The sequence below is a fragment of the Nerophis lumbriciformis genome, linkage group LG05 (genome assembly GCF_033978685.3).
Source record: "Nerophis lumbriciformis linkage group LG05, RoL_Nlum_v2.1, whole genome shotgun sequence".
NCBI lineage: Eukaryota > Metazoa > Chordata > Actinopteri > Syngnathiformes > Syngnathidae > Nerophis > Nerophis lumbriciformis.
Genome location: NC_084552.2, coordinates 55,297,147 through 55,315,332, shown reverse-complemented (window position 1 = coordinate 55,315,332; position 18,186 = coordinate 55,297,147). Strand labels below are relative to the sequence as shown.

General features: G+C 38.4%; 1 protein-coding gene across 1 annotated transcript in view; it reads left to right on the top strand.

Annotated features, from left to right (window-relative positions):
• The window catches only part of LOC133606995 (mucin-6), a 75,654-nt gene that overhangs the window by 20,538 nt on the left and 36,930 nt on the right, over positions 1-18,186 (top strand). The window contains exons 21-33 of the mRNA XM_061961499.1: positions 1,541-1,645; positions 1,726-1,920; positions 1,993-2,065; positions 2,818-2,987; positions 3,057-3,213; positions 4,785-4,895; positions 4,978-5,119; positions 5,196-5,224; positions 5,457-5,699; positions 7,246-7,446; positions 9,037-9,272; positions 9,354-9,540; positions 9,612-9,816. Of these exons, the coding sequence (XP_061817483.1) occupies positions 1,541-1,645; positions 1,726-1,920; positions 1,993-2,065; positions 2,818-2,987; positions 3,057-3,213; positions 4,785-4,895; positions 4,978-5,119; positions 5,196-5,224; positions 5,457-5,699; positions 7,246-7,446; positions 9,037-9,272; positions 9,354-9,540; positions 9,612-9,816 (2,054 nt within the window). The remainder of the gene's footprint in view (positions 1-1,540; positions 1,646-1,725; positions 1,921-1,992; positions 2,066-2,817; positions 2,988-3,056; positions 3,214-4,784; positions 4,896-4,977; positions 5,120-5,195; positions 5,225-5,456; positions 5,700-7,245; positions 7,447-9,036; positions 9,273-9,353; positions 9,541-9,611; positions 9,817-18,186) is intronic.

The window sequence follows — 18,186 nt, the reverse complement described above, 5'->3', positions numbered from 1 at the left end:
AAGTTTATTTTTGGGATCGCGATCACCGCGTAATGATTTTTAAAGGTTGCATTACATTATTAACTGTCCCATGTGATCAGCCAGTGCGATTGGAAGTCCATGCTCAATTATTGCCTCCGTAAATAAAACTTCGGCATTTATCACATCCAAAGAATCTGTTTGGGCGACGAAAAACGTTGAAAGTTTTCCACTTGTATCGCTAGCAACGGCATTAGACTTGTGTTTTTTTGTCCCAACGTGGTCTTTTACATCACTAATTCCTCCGTGACCGATCGAAAAATCTTGTCTGCACAAGGTGCAATTCGCGTAGTTTTCACCCTTTTTTTAATTTTTTTTATTAATATTAGATATATAACAACGGGCGGATGGCGGGCGGGTGCAGTTCTGATCAAACGTTACATCGGGTGGATGGCGGATGGTTGACGACTTTCTGCCGCGGTTGCGGATGAAATAAATTGCCTATCCGCGCATCTCTAATAGCTATGACTATTGAAGCAGCAGGGATTTTAATAAACAGATAATCCAACTATTAATTTAATTGGCAGGTCAAATGTAGTGACCTTTTTTCAACCAGCAGAATCCACCATTATGAAACACTAACACAGTATCAGCGCAGTGTTGATACAGGTAGTGAGTGTGCCGTACACTCTCTAAGACATCATGTAACCATCACTGCTGTATAATTAATGCTATGATTGATAACAATTTTCACAGGCACAATGTGCAGGAAACCCAGGGGTGTATGGCAGGGGTGTCCAAAAGGCGACCCTGGGCCCATTTGAGACCCGCGGCTAATTTTAAAAATGCTAAATACAAAAAAAGAACATAACATTGGAATAAAAGAGCAAACAGGTGTAATGTAACCGGAACATGTTGCAATATTGACACTAATAACACAAAGCTGCTTTGCGGGCTGTTTTTTTTTTACTTTAAAAGTGTTGTTTGAAAAAATGTAACTTTGTAATCGGATATATTTCTAGTTCATCTACAGATTCAAGCATTGAAAGTAAAAATAATATATAATTGATATATGACTTATTTTTAACACCTTTATGAGTGGGGCCCTTTTGGACCTTCAGATGGTCATTGTTAAAAAAAAAAAAAAAAATGAATCAAAAGCATTGTTGTTATGAATTATTTACCTATGTCAGGCTCTAATTGTTTCACATCAAATATTCCATTTTGAAAAATATTTTGGGGAAAATACTGCATATTTTGTGTTTTTGCTGTAGAAAACTGGGTTTTCTTTGAGGGAAAAACGGCATAAAACAAAACAAAAAAATATCACACTTGATGGCAACAGATAGATCTGGAGCTGATCTATAGATATTTAAGTGTTGAAAGTAAAAACAAATAATATATGACTGATTTTTTAATCACTTATTAACGGGGACCCATTTGGGTCAGAGGGACCTTTTAAGATTCACCAAAATTGAGGGGAGCCCTAATGGTTTTGAAAAAGAAAAATATCAAAGTGCTTTCATATTTCAGTGGAAGAAGTGTGGACTCCCATGCTTTAAGGCCACTATTTGTGTTTCAGGATGGTTGTGGAACAGGAAAGGGTACTTTCTCTGTCAAAGTGGAGCGTGTACCTTGTTGCGATGAGGCCCTCACCTGCTCTCGCATAGTCACTCTGGAGCTAAAGGTGAACCTTTTTTCTCGCATGCCACTCTTCTCGCTCAAATCGTAACATAACACGAGTCGGCGTTACTTCCTCCTCTTAAGGACCAAGTCACGTTAACGTTGAGCGACACGGGGGTGACCAGATACCTCCATAAGGCCTCGTCTCTGTCGGAGAGTTCACTCTACACCGCGCACACGGTGGGACTCTACGTGGTGATCTCGGTGCCGAGCAGGAACATGACTCTCATCTGGGACAAACACACCCGCATCGCTGTGGAGCTGTCTTCCACCTGGAGGGTGAGAGACAAACAGTATGAACCGCACGGTCACTTCCTGCAGTTTTACGAACGACTTACATTTTTCAACCAGAGTCGGGTATGCGGCCTTTGCGGAAACCTCGATTCCAACGAGATGAATGATCTTCAAATACATGGCTCTGCAGGTACATTAAAATAAAATAGAATTTGAATTATTGTCACTACGCTTAAAAAGTACAACAAAAATTAGTTTTCAGTACAACATGTCCAAGAACAGACAGTATACAGGAGGAGACAGAACAGGAAGACTGATGGGTTGCGCCCCAGAAAGAGTTAGGAAGGAAAGGGGTGTGTGGATTGAGGCGGGGCTCAGTTTGAGACCAGGTAACAATTTCAGCAAAAAAAGAACATAGGAGCATATATTACGACACAAAAACGCAAGACTTGCAACAGGATGGCGATGGGGTGTGTGTGTGAGCATATCTGTGTACGAGTAGTCCGTGGGTGCGACGTCCCAGGTGTCCTGGAAGAAGGGGGAAGGGATTTCAGAACGTCTTTCACTGCGATGGTCTCACTGGGGTATGTACAGGAATATCCCTGCCAAGGCCAGTGCTGAGGGAGGCGAGTTGTAGATAAGGATTGTTTTGGCTAGGGGCGAACAGACATATTGAAATGGTTTAGTCTGCTCTAGTTGTCCGTCCTGGCCTCCAAATTTGTCATAATTCCGCCTTGCAGGGCAGAAAGCCTCTCCAAGATGTTATCCAGTTTGCAATTTATTTCAGAAATAATCAAAGTCTGAGTGCCCAGAGCTCTGCCCAACCCACCTGTTATCACAGTTCCAAACAGATAGACAATTTTAATGTCTTCGATGGACAGAAATAGTTTTTTGCTGAGGTTTGATCATGCACTACTTTAACAGCAGCGTACTTGTTTCCAGTTATGGCAAACCCCCTTGCCTTCGGTAACAGCTGGAAAACGGCCACGCCTCCGTGTTCGGATGTGACCGCTGACGTGTTCCCGTGCGAACACAACTCCTACTGCTTGGCCTGGGCCCAGCGGCGCTGCATGATCCTGACCGGAGACGCCTTCAAAGACTGCCACCTCAAAGTAGGACTGCAGACAATGCAGCTGGCCTTTTCCGGTGTCATACGTCAACGTTGTTCTACCGAAATTCAGGTAGACCCGCAGCCTTACTACCACAGCTGCGTGGAGGAGTCCTGCGCCTGTGAGTTTGAAGGGAAGTTCTTGGGCTTCTGCACGGCCGTGGCAGCCTACGCAGAGGCCTGCAGTGATAAAGATGTCTGCGTGAAATGGAGAACGCCCGATTTGTGTCGTAAGTAATGATAAACCACTAAGAGCTATGCATATGTTTACCACTGTCCATATTGACCTGAATATAAGACGGCTCTGAATAAAAGACAAACCACCTCTTTCCAGAAAAAAATGTTTTTCGGACAAAAGCGGTCGCATCTCGCCAGGTTACTAGGGTGTGTGAGTGGCAGGCAGAAAAGCGACTGCATGTAAACCCCAAATATACGATGACCCATCTTTAAAAGTTTGTCTTAAAAATAGTTTTTGTTTTCAAGTCAATATGGTAATCACAGCTACTTAAAAAATAGTTGTAAACATGCAGAGCCTACTGATCAGAATATTACACGACCATATAAAACAACGCCCTCTTTTGCCAGACAAAAAGTATTTTGTAAGACAACATCGTCTGCATTTCTCCAGGTCACTGGTGTGTTGGGAGTGATAACTTCTGAGGGATAACTCGTTTTGGTACCACATGTCAGCTCACATGGAGGTATCTGTAGACCTCAAATATAGGATGGGCCCTCTTTTTCAAGACGAAAACTATTTTGTACAACAAAATTGTCCGCATTTCTCCAGGTCACTGGTGTGCGTGAGTGACAGGAAGAAAAGCTTGGTCATAACTGTTTGATGACATGTCAGTTAACATGTACAAATCGGTAGACCTCAAATAATGGATAACCCCTCTTTTTTCAGACAAAACTATTTTGCTTGACTATATCCTCCGCGTTTCTCCAGGACACTGGTGTGTGTCTGAGTGACAGGAAGAAAAGCTCTGACTGGCTTGGGGATAACTCGTTTGGTGCCCTCTGTCAGCTAACATGTAGAGCCTTGTACACCGCAAATATAAGATGACCCCTCTTTCTTCAGGACAAAAACTATTGTGTAAGAGAAAATCATCTACATTTCTTCAGGACACTAGTGTGTGTGTGTGTGTGTGTGTGAGTGAGTGACGGGAAGAAAAGCTCAGACTCGTTTGGAAATAACTTTTTTGGTGCTGTGTCTCGGTTAAGATGTAAAAATATGTAAACCTCGAATAAAAGACGACCCCTCTTTTTCAAGACAAAAATCGTATTTTATCCTGGACAACGGTGTGAACGTTTAACAGGAGAAAAAAATGATTGGCTTGAGGATAACTCGCTTGGTGCTCCCTGTCAGTTAACGCAATGTAGAATTTTGTAGACCCTAAATATAAGACGACCCCGTCCACCCCTTTTTCAAGACAGAAATTATTTTCAAAGATAAAATCTTCTGTATTTCTCCAGGTCACTGGTGTGTGTGTGTGTGTGTGTGTGTGTGTGTGTGTGTGTGTGTGTGTGTGTGTGTGTGTGTGTGTGTGTGTGTGTGTGTGTGTGTGTGTGTGTGTGAGACAGGAAGAAAAACTCTGAAACGCTTGCGGATAACTGGCTTGATGTGACCTGCCGGTTAACATGTAGAAATGTGGAGACCCCAATACAAGACGATCCATCTGTTTCTAAAACAAAATTAAAAATAGGCAAATGCATGAATCCTATAATAATTTGCACCCCAGAAGTGTAGGGGTCGTCCCTGAGCAAAATAAATACGCAACTTAACATGACTGTGTTAATTTAGCGGTCTACTGCGACTACTACAATGAGCAGGACCAGTGCACCTGGCACTATGAAGCCTGTGGACGAGTCCAAACCTGTGGCAAAAGTAGCCATTCCTCGCTCAAGCTGGAAGGTATCTTTTGGGAAAAAAAATATACATATATTTTTTTAAAGTGCTGATTATTAGAAATTGATCACATCTTTGTGCGTAAAAGGTTGCTATCCCAGATGTCCCGAAGACGTTCCATATTACGATGAAAACAGAGGCATATGCACCCAATTGATAGACTGTACCTGCTATTTTAATAACACCATTATCCAACCAGGGAGAGTAATGATGATTCAAGGAACTGAGTGGTAAGTTCCATCCCATTGGCTAAAAAGAAATATTATACTACTTTTGTAACTCACCTGTGTCTTTTTTTTTTGTCAGCTCTTGTGTAAATGGAACAATCAGGTGTGGTAAGTACTCATGATTCATCATTATCCATTTCTATGGTATTTGGGATTTATCCTCTTGCAAGTTTTGCACAAGAGGGCTATTTTATTCTAAAGAAATAGAGCAAAAACAAATATCCACTGCAAGGAACGCTGGTTCCCAGGAGGTTAGGTTAGGTTGGTTGGTTGGTTGGTTGAAGTTTATTTCAAACATGTATACAGTTTGGGTTTCTATTCTAACTTTGCATTTTTACAGAAGCGCCACCAACTACTACACAAACCCCGTCTTCAACTGAGCATCCATCGAGTACTACAACATCCTCAACCACGACACAAGGGACCACAGCCTCGACTACTACAACACGGTCGACCACGGCGACACCGTCGACCACGGCGACACCGTCGACCACAACGACACAGTCGACCCCGACGACACAGTCGACCACGACAATCAGTGTGCCGCCGACTACGTCGCAACCAACAACCTCCACAACGCCAGGTTGAACATCATTAAACCCTATTCTAAATATAACCTCTAATTAAAAAAAACTGAGCGCACAAAAAAATCGATTCACATCCGAATCGAGATTCTTATTTAACCCGATTCTAAATTGATTCATAATTTTCAAAAATGTATTTAAAATGTTTTTAAGAGAATCCACGTTTTTTAGGCCATCTCCATAAAACTTCTAACTTGTAACCTGTTTTGAAAAAGTTGAATTATAATTATACCAAATAATACATTGCGAGAATCGGTTTGAATCAAGAATTGTGTTGAATCAAAAATCGATTCTGAATAGAATCATCACACCAGTAATCGGAATCGGATCGAATCGTTAGGTGCCTAAAGATTCACGCCAGGGGCCGGCTTTGCTGATAGGTGACACAATAGGCTGGAGGGTGCGCCAAATTGCAAAATCTACAAATAAGAAAATACAATAAAATAAAAAACTAAATACAAATAAATGTATTATTAAATAGGGACTCTCCCTAGGTTTGAACCTCTCCTGTAGACACCCAGGCAGCATGTGGTTATGAGATTTATACGTCACAATAGCAGTGTTGAGGTCAAAAAGATCGTGCAGTTTTAATGTTTTTAATTTAATAAAGAGAGCATTAGTATGGTCATAACAATCCGCATAATTTACAATTATAATGGCTTTCTTTTGAAGTAAGAACATAGAGTTGATGTTTGATTTGTAATTGTTACCCAAGATTTCAACACAATAATTAAGATATGGGAGTACGAAATAATTATATAACATGTTAAGAACCTTTTGATTTACAGTTTTTAAATTGTATGCAACATAGCAATCATTTTTGCCATCTTTGTCTTGAGTATATTTATGTACAGTTTCCAATTTAATTTATCATGTATATAGATTCCCAAATGTGCAGACTTGCTTCACGGCATACGTCACTCCCTCTTTCTCTATTCGTTAAAGACGGAAGTCGATGAGAACGCCTACGTGCAATTACTGCTATCACAACCAAAGAAACGAAAAGTTTTGCCTCGGGCTATCAGACCGATGCTGCCTTGGCTCTGTTCTTGCTAAATAAGTAAGTGACTTCCGATGCTTAAATCAAAACAATAATGCTACTGTTGGCTATCGGAAATTTGTGTGGTTGCAATAAATAGCCCCCAGTGTGATAGTTCCACACTACTTCCTTTGATAAAACTTTACCGCCGGTCTTCCTTTGCTTCAGACCTGCATCCGCCCCGATACAGTCTTGGTAGTAGAGTCTTTTTTTGTAGCGCAATCCAAGATCATTTCTTGATAATGTCTGCTGTTTAACATCAGCATAGCCATTAGAGACCTAATATTTGTGCCAATATTTCAGCGAACATTATGTCAGTTTGACGCTATATTGGAAATGTGGTGGTCTTCTGGCAAAACACTAACACTATAGTCCACTGGCGCCGCCAAAGTCAACCAAAACTGAAAGTTCTTAAGTGTAGCTTTAAATCATGTCAACTGGTAATGTATAGACCAGTAAATTTCCCTGCTTCTTCTAACCTTTTTGTCCTTTTTGCATTTTACTAGTGTGTGAGTGCGTAGACCTAAGACGCAAGACAAAGTGGATTTGTGGCGAAATGTGGACCGAAGATTGCTTCCACAAGAAATGCACTGATGGCAAGATAGAGATGACTTCGGCGGTTTGTCCAGAGACTGAAAGGCCCTCCTGTCCCAGGGGGAAAGCTGTGAAGATCTCTGATGGATGCTGTGAAACGTGGACGTGCGACTGTAAGTCATTTTGGCACCGATGTTTTCTCGCTAAGGTAGTATTGCCAGAAATTGTCGTACATTTCAAGTAAATAAGGGACTCATTTTTGTAACTTCTCGAAGTCCAGAAGCTCTGGTACCGTTTTTCTATTTACGACAACACAACATAAAAAACACCAACAACAATAGATTTTACAGTAAAAAGAATTTGCTGCACTGTCGCCACAATTTTAACATCAAAAGAAACAGTGGTGCCATTTTCCTTTGACAGTTTTATGCTGTAAAAACACCATAATTTAAACACACACACAGATAGATATATATATATATATTTCCCTGCTTAGGCTGCTGCCCCCGCGACCCGACCTCGGATAAGCGGAAGAAAATGGATGGATATATATATATATATATATATATATATATATATATATATATATACACACACACACATACATACATACATACATATATATATATATAAAAAGCCAATTCTTCAGAGTTTGCACTGGCTCCCTGTTCATTTTAGAATTGATTTTAAATCCTTGCTGTTTGTTTTTAAAGCTTTACATGGACTGGCATCCTCAGTATATCTCGGACCTCATCCAAATTTACACTCCTGCGCGCGCTCTGAGGTCCGAGAGCCAGCTCCAGCTCGTGGTGCCCAAGACCAGACTTAAATCCAGGGGAGACAGGGCCTTCTCTGTGGTCGGCCCTAAGCTCTGGAACACTCTGCCCCTCCATGTTCAAACTGCTCCCACAGTGGAGTGTTTTAAGTCTCGTCTTAAGACCCACGTTTATTCTTTGGCTTTTAACACTACGTGAGTTGTGTGGTCCTCTGTTGTCTTCTGTGTTTTGTTTTTTTATACATTTTGATTTCTATTTACTGTTTTAATTGTTTTTTCCCTTTAAAATCGTTTTTAATCATAGTTATTTTTATATTGTTTTTATATTGGTTCTATATTTATTTATTTTTTATTTTTATTCAGTCATTGGTGGAGCTAAGGATAATATTTGATTATTGTTGTTAATATTGTTTTTAATATTGTTGTGCAGCACTTTGGAAACATTTTTGTTGTTTAAATGTGCTATATAAATAAAGTGGATTGGATTGGATTGGATTAAACTATACGATAAAATGATGGCGACTGAGCTGCCAGTCTACGGTGTACGTAGGACAATATATAATTAAATGCATGCGCAATTGAATAAAAATATTATAAAGGTAAATCTTTGCACATTTATAATCATGTATTATTCACTGTTACAAGCGGCCCTCCGAGGGCAGCCATAACTGCAAAGTGACCCTCAGTGAAAATGAGTTTGACGCGCCTTATTTAGACCATCCCTATAATTCGCTTATTTTTACACCTGTATTAGTTACAAATCTTACTTAAAACATTGCTATAGCTTTATGATGGGGACCGTTTGAGCCTGGAAATGACTACTTCACTTTTTCCCTACGGTCAGATGATTTTGAAATTGAAAGAACTTGGATTTGGAGGTTCTGCAGTGCAAATGCAAACATATTTACCGTGGACTGCAACCCAAATACAAACATATTCTCTTTACTAGTGAAAATACTCCAACAGAATATATTCCTATACATTTCAGGTGTGTGCGACATCTACGGCGACCCCCACTACATCACCTTCAGTGGCGTTCCCTTTGATTTCCTGGACGAGTGCACCTACATCCTGATGGAGGAGACGAGGCCGCGTCATCACCTCACCGTCGCCATTGACAACTTTGACTGTAACCTCCCCGGCTCCTGCGCCAAAGGCGTCATCTTGCGCTATAACAACAACACAGCAAGGCTTACTGTCATACCAGGAGGGTCGGCGGTTCAGGTAAGCTGCGAGCTGCTTCCCCTAATTGGCCACATGAGGGCGGAAATCCTGGTGAAGGCCATTATTGTTGTATTATTACAGGCGACCTTGAATACTGTGAGCATAGAGCCGCCATATGAACAGCTTGGGTTCATGTTTGAGACCACAGGCTATGTGGTGTCAGTGTACCTTCCTCAGGTACGCTCCCACGTCTCTCTCACGCCATACTACACAGTGGAGGTCACTTTGGCGATGGAGCACTTCCTGATGAACACTCAGGGGCAATGCGGTGGGTTTGCATGGAAAAGGACGCTTCATTTGGACTTATTCTGACATGATTCCTCTCACATTTGTTTCCAGGAGTATGTGGCGGGGACTCGTGCATACGCAGAGACGGGCAGATGGAGGTGGACGACTGCTGTGATGAGACAGCCTATGATTGGATGTTTAATGATTCAACGAAGCCAACTTGCACCCCAAGAAATGTCACCTGTGACCCATTGCCTACGCTTCCTCCCAGCACTCCCTGCCCTGAGAGCTTGTTATGTCAACTTCTGGACCATTCGTAAGTTCCAGGAATTTACACATTTCAGTATTATTACAGTACATACATACATACACAAACACACACTTATACTGTATTGTACATATACTGTAGGAAAAAACACAAGAGGCTATATCATCCCTACAAGCCTGTTTCGCAGGTTTCCCTGCCTCTTGTGTTTTTTCCTGACCTAACGTATATTCCGCTCTACCCCGGTATTGAGCACTGTATAACGTATAAACCACAGAAACCTTGACTATATATATATATATATATATAAGCGGCAGAAAATGGATGGATGGCTATAAAAATAGGACCCATTACCTCCCTGCTTGGCATTCAGCATCAAGGGTTGGAATTGGGGGTTAAATCACCAAAAATGATTCTCGGGCGCGGCCACCGCTGCTGCCCACTGCTCCCCTCACCTCCCGGGGGTGATCAAGGGTGATGGGTCAAATGCAGAGAACAATTTCGCCACACCTAGTGTGTGTGTGACAATCATGGGTACTTTAACTTTAATATGTATGTATACACACACACTGTATACACTCGTGATTTAGGGCTATATAAGTCAACTTTGATTGATTGATTGATATACTGTATACAAAACCCAAAATCAGTGAAGTTGGCACGTTGTGCAAATCGTAAATAAAAACAGAAAACAATGATTTGCAAATCCTTTTCAACTTATATTCAATTGAATGGACTGCAAAGACAAGATATGTAATGTTCGAACTGAGAAACTTTTTTTTTGTGCAAATAATCAATAACTTTGAATTTAATGGCAGCAACACATTGCAAAAAAGTTGGCACAGAGGCATTTTTACCACAGAAATACATGGCCTTCCCTTTTAACAACATTCAGTTAACGTTTGGGAACTGAGGAGACCAATTTTTAAAGCTTTTCAGGTGGAATTATTTCCCATTCTTGCTTGATGTACAGCTTAAGTTGTTCAACAGTCCGGGTTCTCCTTTGTGGTATTTTAGGCTTCTGGCTGTCTGGACTACAGGTAGGCCAGTCAAGTACCCGCACTCTTTTCCTACGAAGTCACGCTGTTGTAACACGTGCAGAATGTGGCTTGGCATTGTATTGCTGAAATAAGCAGGGGCGTCCATGATAACGTTGCTTGGATGGCAACATATGTTGCTCCAAAACCTGTATGTACCTTTCAGCATTAATGGTGCCTTCACAGATGTGTAAGTTACCCATGCCTTGGACACTAATAAACCCCCATACCATCACAGATGCTGGCTTTTGAACTTTGCGCATATAACAGTCGGGATGGTTCTTTTCTTCTTTGGTCCGGAGGACACGACGTCCACAGTTTCCAAAAACAATTTGAAATGTGAACTCGTCAGACCACAGAACACATTTCCACTTTGCATCAGTCCATCTTAGATGAGCTCGGGCCCAGCGAAGCCGGCGGCGTTTCTGGGTGTTGTTGATAAATGGCTTTCGCTTTGCGTAGTAGAGTTTTAACTTGCACTTACAGATGTAGTGATGAACTGTAGTTACTGACAGTGGTTTTCTGAAGTGTTCCTGAGCCCATGTGGTGATATCCTTTACATACTGAGAGATCAAAGGTCACAGGCATTCAATGTTTGTTTTCAATTTTGGTGACTTCTCCAGATTCCCTCAACCTATTGATGATATTACAGACTGTAGATGTTGAAATCCCTAAATTCCTTTCAATAGCTCATTGAGAAATGTTCTTAAACTGTTCGAAAATTTGCTCACGCATTTGTTCACAAAGTGGTGACCCTCGCCCCATCCTTGGTTGTGAATGACTGAGCATTTCATGGAAGCTGCTTTTACACCCAATCATGGCACCCACCTGTTCCCAATTAGCCTGTTCACCTGTGGGATGTTCCAAATAAGTGTTTGATGAGCATTCCTCAACTTTCTCAGTCTTTTTTGCCACTTGTGCCAGCTTTTTTGAAACATGTTGCAGGCATCAAAGTCCAAATGAGCTAATATTTGCAAAATATAAAGTTTCCCAGTTCCAACATTAACTATTTTGTCTTTGCAGTCTATTCAATTGAATATAAGTTGAAAAGGATTTGCAAATCATTGTATTCTGTTTTTATTTACGATTTACACAACATGCCAACTTCACTGGTTTTGGGGTTTGTATATCGGTATCTGGCTTTTTTTTTTTTTTTTTTTTTTTTTTACAACTACAAAACAGCTCTATCGGAAGATACAATATATACACATATGATACCAGTGTTTACTATAAAAAATAAATAATTAGAGAAGTAAATATTAACCACTGCTCAAGCACCACCTTTTTCCCTGCATGAGAAGTTAGATTTTTGCACATTTTTTTTATTAATTTAAGAATAAAACTTACTCTCATTGTCAATAAATCTTTCCAAATTTTTTTGATATCTGACAGAGCATTTATTTGAGTTCTAGTGAGAATTCTTCTCCGGCCTGCTCAGCTGCCTTCCTCGCGGCCACGTCCACACTTTCTCTCCTTCAATGCAGTGCTAGTCGCCCATAGTACATCTCCTCTGCTTACCTGTCAAAACTTATTTTTTTGCTGGGAAGTCCAGTTTTTGTCCTTCTTTCCTGGCATCTTCTCGGTCCCGTTTTGTTTTTGCCACTGCCGCAATAGAGTCGGCTTGACAACGACTCCATCTGCAACACTCGTAAAAACATAAATTATACGCAATATTTTCCCCACCCCAAACATTCGAAATGGAATATTTGATGTGAAGTAATTGAAGCCTTACATAGGTCAATAATCCATAAAACCACTGATTTTAATTCATTATTATTTTTTGATCAAAGACAGTTTAGAAAAGAAAAAAAAATCGCACTAAAATGATTGGGGATCCGAAAGGGCCCTAATCCTAAATGTGTTAAAATAAGTCAGTTTTCTTTTTTACTTTCAACGCTTAAGTCTCAAGATCAGGGTGTCAAAGTCAAGGGCCGCGGGCCGGAATGAATGATCTATGGCCCCCGAGATGATATTTGAGAAGTATTAGAACCAGTGTTGGGTTAGTTACTGAAAAACAGTAACTAGTTATAGTTACTAGTTACTTCATTTCAAAAGTAACTCAGTTACTAACTCAGTTACTTACACCAAAAAGTAATGCGTTACTGTGAAAAGTAACTATTTAGTTACTTCTTTTTTTCTTCTTTTTTTTTAAGGCTCCAATTAATGCCCTTTTAGCCTTTATTTCAGTACTGTTATTGCACTGGAGAATAATACAATCTGTTGATCAACTTGACATACATTTGTATCACTGAACTCTGCTAAGCAATGTGGTCGACATACAACACACAAAGACAAAGATATGTTACAAAGGCCAATTTGTTTCTGGCCAGAACAAATTGACAAAACTATTTTAAATAGCTGCAACATAACATACATAAGTAACAAACAGCATAATAACAACATAGCTGTAAAGCAAGAAAGGCACACACTACGTACACAAAGCCTAACCAGGCATTTTTTCCTCAAGAAATTCTGACACAAAATCATGTCTGAAACCCAGAACACTCTACACATTTCCCCAGTTTTAGTTTAGAGATAAGGAAAGATTGGCCTGGCCCACTAGCATCCCTCTTTATGATTGACAGAGTGTGTGTACCTTCAGTTCTGAAAGATGAGCAGAGGCAGAGTTAATCCTTACGTGGTGAAGTGTCATTGGAGTCTCTGTCTCTCTTTACTAGCTTCGTCGAAGCATGTTGCTATGTAGCTTGTTTCAGCAGATTTGAATTGCTGTTTTGGGCAGTAGATGGGATCTTTGATCCAAAGCACAATTTACATTTAACTAAATTGTTATTTTCTTTGTGCTCGACAAAAGAAAAGTAGTGAAAATATCTCCATGTTAGCAAACTCGACTTCTGGCTCCGCCATGATCAGACACGCCCCCCCCCCCCCTCTCCTCCCTCCACACACTCACACACAGAGCGCGTGTCTCTCTCTCTTCTCCGGCTTGTGACACAAGAAGAATCAGAACGATGACACAGCAGCCCTCCGATAAAACACACTTTATACTACAAAAAAAGTAACGTAAAATAACGCAGTAACGCATCATGTAGTAACGGTAACTGAATTACTGAATATAAAAAAATAACGCGTTAGATTACTAGTTACCGCCGAATCTAACGGCGTTACAGTAACGCGTTACTTTGTAACGCGTTAGTCCCAACACTGATTAGAACCGACCCGCAGGCCACAGCCGCCTGCTGCTGTTTTGCACGCACCAATACTCCATCAGTGTTGGCGCTAGGAATTTTCCAAATGGGGTACTAGGGACCCCATCAAGTCATAAAAATGGGGTCCCACAGTACATTTTTGGGGTCCTACTTTTTTGTACCCGTTTTGAAAACAAATGATAAATGTATGCATTATCCTGTTATAGGTCACATTCTATATTGTGTTTTGGAAAAAGGTTGTCATAATTGTAACTTCATTCATTAAAAAAATAATACAAAAGAAAACAATTTTTTATGCATATGTAAATGTATTCAGTTATAAACTTTCATTCACTTTCTTCTTTCCTTCATGGATCTAAACTTTACCGCTGCCTGTATTTTTTTCTATATTTTTATTGTAATATTTTCCAAACGTGTTTGTTGTATTTTTGGTCAAAGTAAGACAAAGAAAACAATCTGAAGTTGTCTTAGTTTTTCAGTTTTAATGTCATGATTTTAATAGTCCGGCCCGCGTGTGCATAGATTTTCCTCCATGCGGCCCCTGTGCTAAAATGTGTTTGACACCCCTGCTCTAAGTCAACTTCAGATATGTCGATTGTAAGTTTTTATTTTTTTATGGTTTTTTTTATTACTTTTTAATGCCTTTTTTGTCAAAGAAAACATAGTTTCCTTATATGGCAAACAAATTCAGCAATATTTTTCCCCAAACTATTTCAAACTGAAATATTTGATTTGAAGTAATTAGAGACTTGATTAGATCAATAATTCATAACATTGATTTTGATTCTTTTTTTTTTTTTTTGAGCAATGACCGTTTTAAAGGAAAAAAAACTGCCCGCAAGGCAGTTAGGTGTTATTAAAATCAACACTGCAACTTTTTATCATTATATTTCAACTTTTGTGTCTTTTTTTTTTTTGACATGCATTGTTTTTTTAGTAGTATTTTAAGAATATTTTTGTTAAAAAAAAATGGCTGCAGGCCGCAAATGGCCCCCTGGCCGCACTTTGGACACCCCTCCTCTATGCAATGTTATTTATAATAAACGTATTTTTGGGGTCCTACTTTTTTGAACCCGTTTTGAAAACAAATGATAAATGTATGCATTATCCTGTTATAGGTCACATTCTATATTATGTTTTGGAAAAAGGTTGTTTAATTGTAACTTCATTCATTAAAAAAAATAATACAAAAGAAAACACATTTTTATACATATGTAAATGTATTCAGTTATAAACTTTCATTCACTTTCTTCTTTCCTTCATGGATCTAAACTTTACCGCTGCCTGTATTTTTTTCTATATTTTTATTGTAATATTTTCCAAACTTGTTTCTTGTATTTTTGGTCAAAGTAAGACAAAGAAAACAATCTGAAGTTGTTTTAGCTTTTTTAGTTTTAATGCCATGATTTTAATAGTCCGGCCCGCGTGTGCATAGATTTTCCTCCATGCGGCCCCTGTGCTAAAATGTGTTTGACACCCCTGCTCTAAGTCAACTTCAGATATGTCCATTATAAGTTTTTATTTTTTTATGTTTTTTTAATTACTTTTTAATGCCTTTTTTGTCAAAGAAAACATAGTTTTCTTATATGGCAAACAAATTCGGCAATATTTTTCCCCAAACTATTTCAAACTGAAATATTTGATTTGAAGTAATTAGAGACTTGATTAGATCAATAATTCATAACATTGATTTTGATTCTTTTTTTTTTTTTGAGCAATGACCGTTTTAAAGAAAAAAAAACTGCCCGCAAGGCAGTTAGGTGTTATTAAAATCAACACTGCAACTTTTTATCATTATATTTCAACTTTTGTGTCTTTTTTTTTTTGACATGCGTTGTTTTTTTAGTAGTATTTTAAGAATATTTTTGTTAAAAAAAATGGCTGCAGGCCGCAAATGGCCCCCTGGCCGCACTTTGGACACCCCTCCTCTATGCTATGTTATTTATAATAAACGTATTTTTGGGGTCCTACTTTTTTGAACCCGTTTTGAAAACAAATGATAAATGTATGCATTATCCTGTTATAGGTCACATTCTATATTGTGTTTTGGAAAAAGGTTGTTTAATTGTAACTTCATTCATTAAAAAAAATAATACAAAAGAAAACACATTTTTATACATATGTAAATGTATTCAGTTATAAACTTTCATTCACTTTCTTCTTTCCTTCCTGGATCTAAACTTTACCGCTGCCTGTATTTTTTTCTATATTTTTATTGTAATATTTTCCAAACGTGTTTGTTGTATTTTTGGTCAAAGTAAGACAAAGAAAACAATCTGAAGTTGTTTTAGCTTTTTTAGTTTTAATGCCATGATTTTAATAGTCCGGCCCGCGTGTGCATAGATTTTCCTCCATGCGGCCCCTGTGCTAAAATGTGTTTGACACCCCTGCTCTAAGTCAACTTCAGATATGTCCATTATAAGATTTTATTTTTTTATGTTTTTTTAATTACTTTTTAATGCCTTTTTTGTCAAAGAAAACATAGTTTCCTTATATGGCAAACAAATTCGGCAATATTTTTCCCCAAACTATTTCAAACTGAAATATTTGATTTGAAGTAATTAGAGACTTGATTAGATCAATAATTCATAACATTGATTTTGATTCTTTTTTTTTTTTTTTTTGAGCAATGACAGTTTTAAAGAAAAAAAAACTGCCCGCCAGGCAGTTAGGTGTTATTAAAATCAACACTGCAACTTTTTATCATTATATTTCAACTTTTGTGTCTTTTTTTTTTTGACATGCGTTGTTTTTTTAGTAGTATTTTAAGAATATTTTTGTTAAAAAAATGGCTGCTGGCCGCAAATGGCCCCCTGGCCGCACTTTGGACACCCCTCCTCTATGCTATGCTATTTATAATAAACGTATTTTTGGGGTCCTACTTTTTTGAACCCGTTTTGAAAACAAATGATAAATGTATGCATTATCCTGTTATAGGTCACATTCTATATTGTGTTTTGGAAAAAGGTTGTTTAATTGTAACTTCATTCATTAAAAAAAATAATACAAAAGAAAACACATTTTTATGCATATGTAAATGTATTCAGTTATAAACTTTCATTCACTTTCTTCATGGATCTAAACTTTACCGCTGCCTGTATTTTTTTCTATATTTTTATCGTAATATTTTCCAAACGTGTTTGTTGTATTTTTGGTCAAAGTAAGACAAAGAAAACAATCTGAAGTTGTCTTAGTTTTTCAGTTTTAATGTCATGATTTTAATAGTCCGGCCCGCGTGTGCATAGATTTTCCTCCATGCGGCCCCTGTGCTAAAATGTGTTTGACACCCCTGCTCTAAGTCAACTTCAGATATGTCCATTATAAGATTTTATTTTTTTATGTTTTTTTAATTACTTTTTAATGCCTTTTTTGTCAAAGAAAACATAGTTTTCTTATATGGCAAACAAATTCGGCAATATTTTTCCCCAAACTATTTCAAACTGAAATATTTGATTTGAAGTAATTAGAGACTTGATTAGATCAATAATTCATAACATTGATTTTGATTCTTTTTTTTTTTTTTTTGAGCAATGACAGTTTTAAAGAAAAAAAAACTGCCCGCCAGGCAGTTAGGTGTTACTAAAATCAACACTGCAACTTTTTATCATTACATTTCAACTTTTGTGTCTTTTTTTTTTGACATGCGTTGGTTTTTTAGTAGTATTTTAAGAATATTTTTGTTAAAAAAATGGCTGCAGGCCGCAAATGGCCCCCTGGCCGCACTTTGGACACCCCTCCTCTATGCTATGTTATTTATAATAAACGTATTTTTGGGGTCCTACTTTTTTGAACCCGTTTTGAAAACAAATGATAAATGTATGCATTATCCTGTTATAGGTCACATTCTATATTGTGTTTTGGAAAAAGGTTGTTTAATTGTAACTTCATTCATTAAAAAAAATAATACAAAAGAAAACACATTTTTATACATATGTAAATGTATTCAGCTATAAACTCTCATTCACTTTCTTCTTTCCTTCATGGATCTAAACTTTACCGCTGCCTGTATTTTTTTCTATATTTTTATTGTAATATTTTCCAAACGCGTTTGTTGTATTTTTGGTCAAAGTAAGACAAAGAAAACAATCTGAAGTTGTCTTAGTTTTTCAGTTTTAATGTCATGATTTTAATAGTCCGGCCCGCGTGTGCACAGATTTTCCTCCATGCGGCCCCTGTGCTAAAATGTGTTTGACACCCCTGCTCTAAGTCAACTTCAG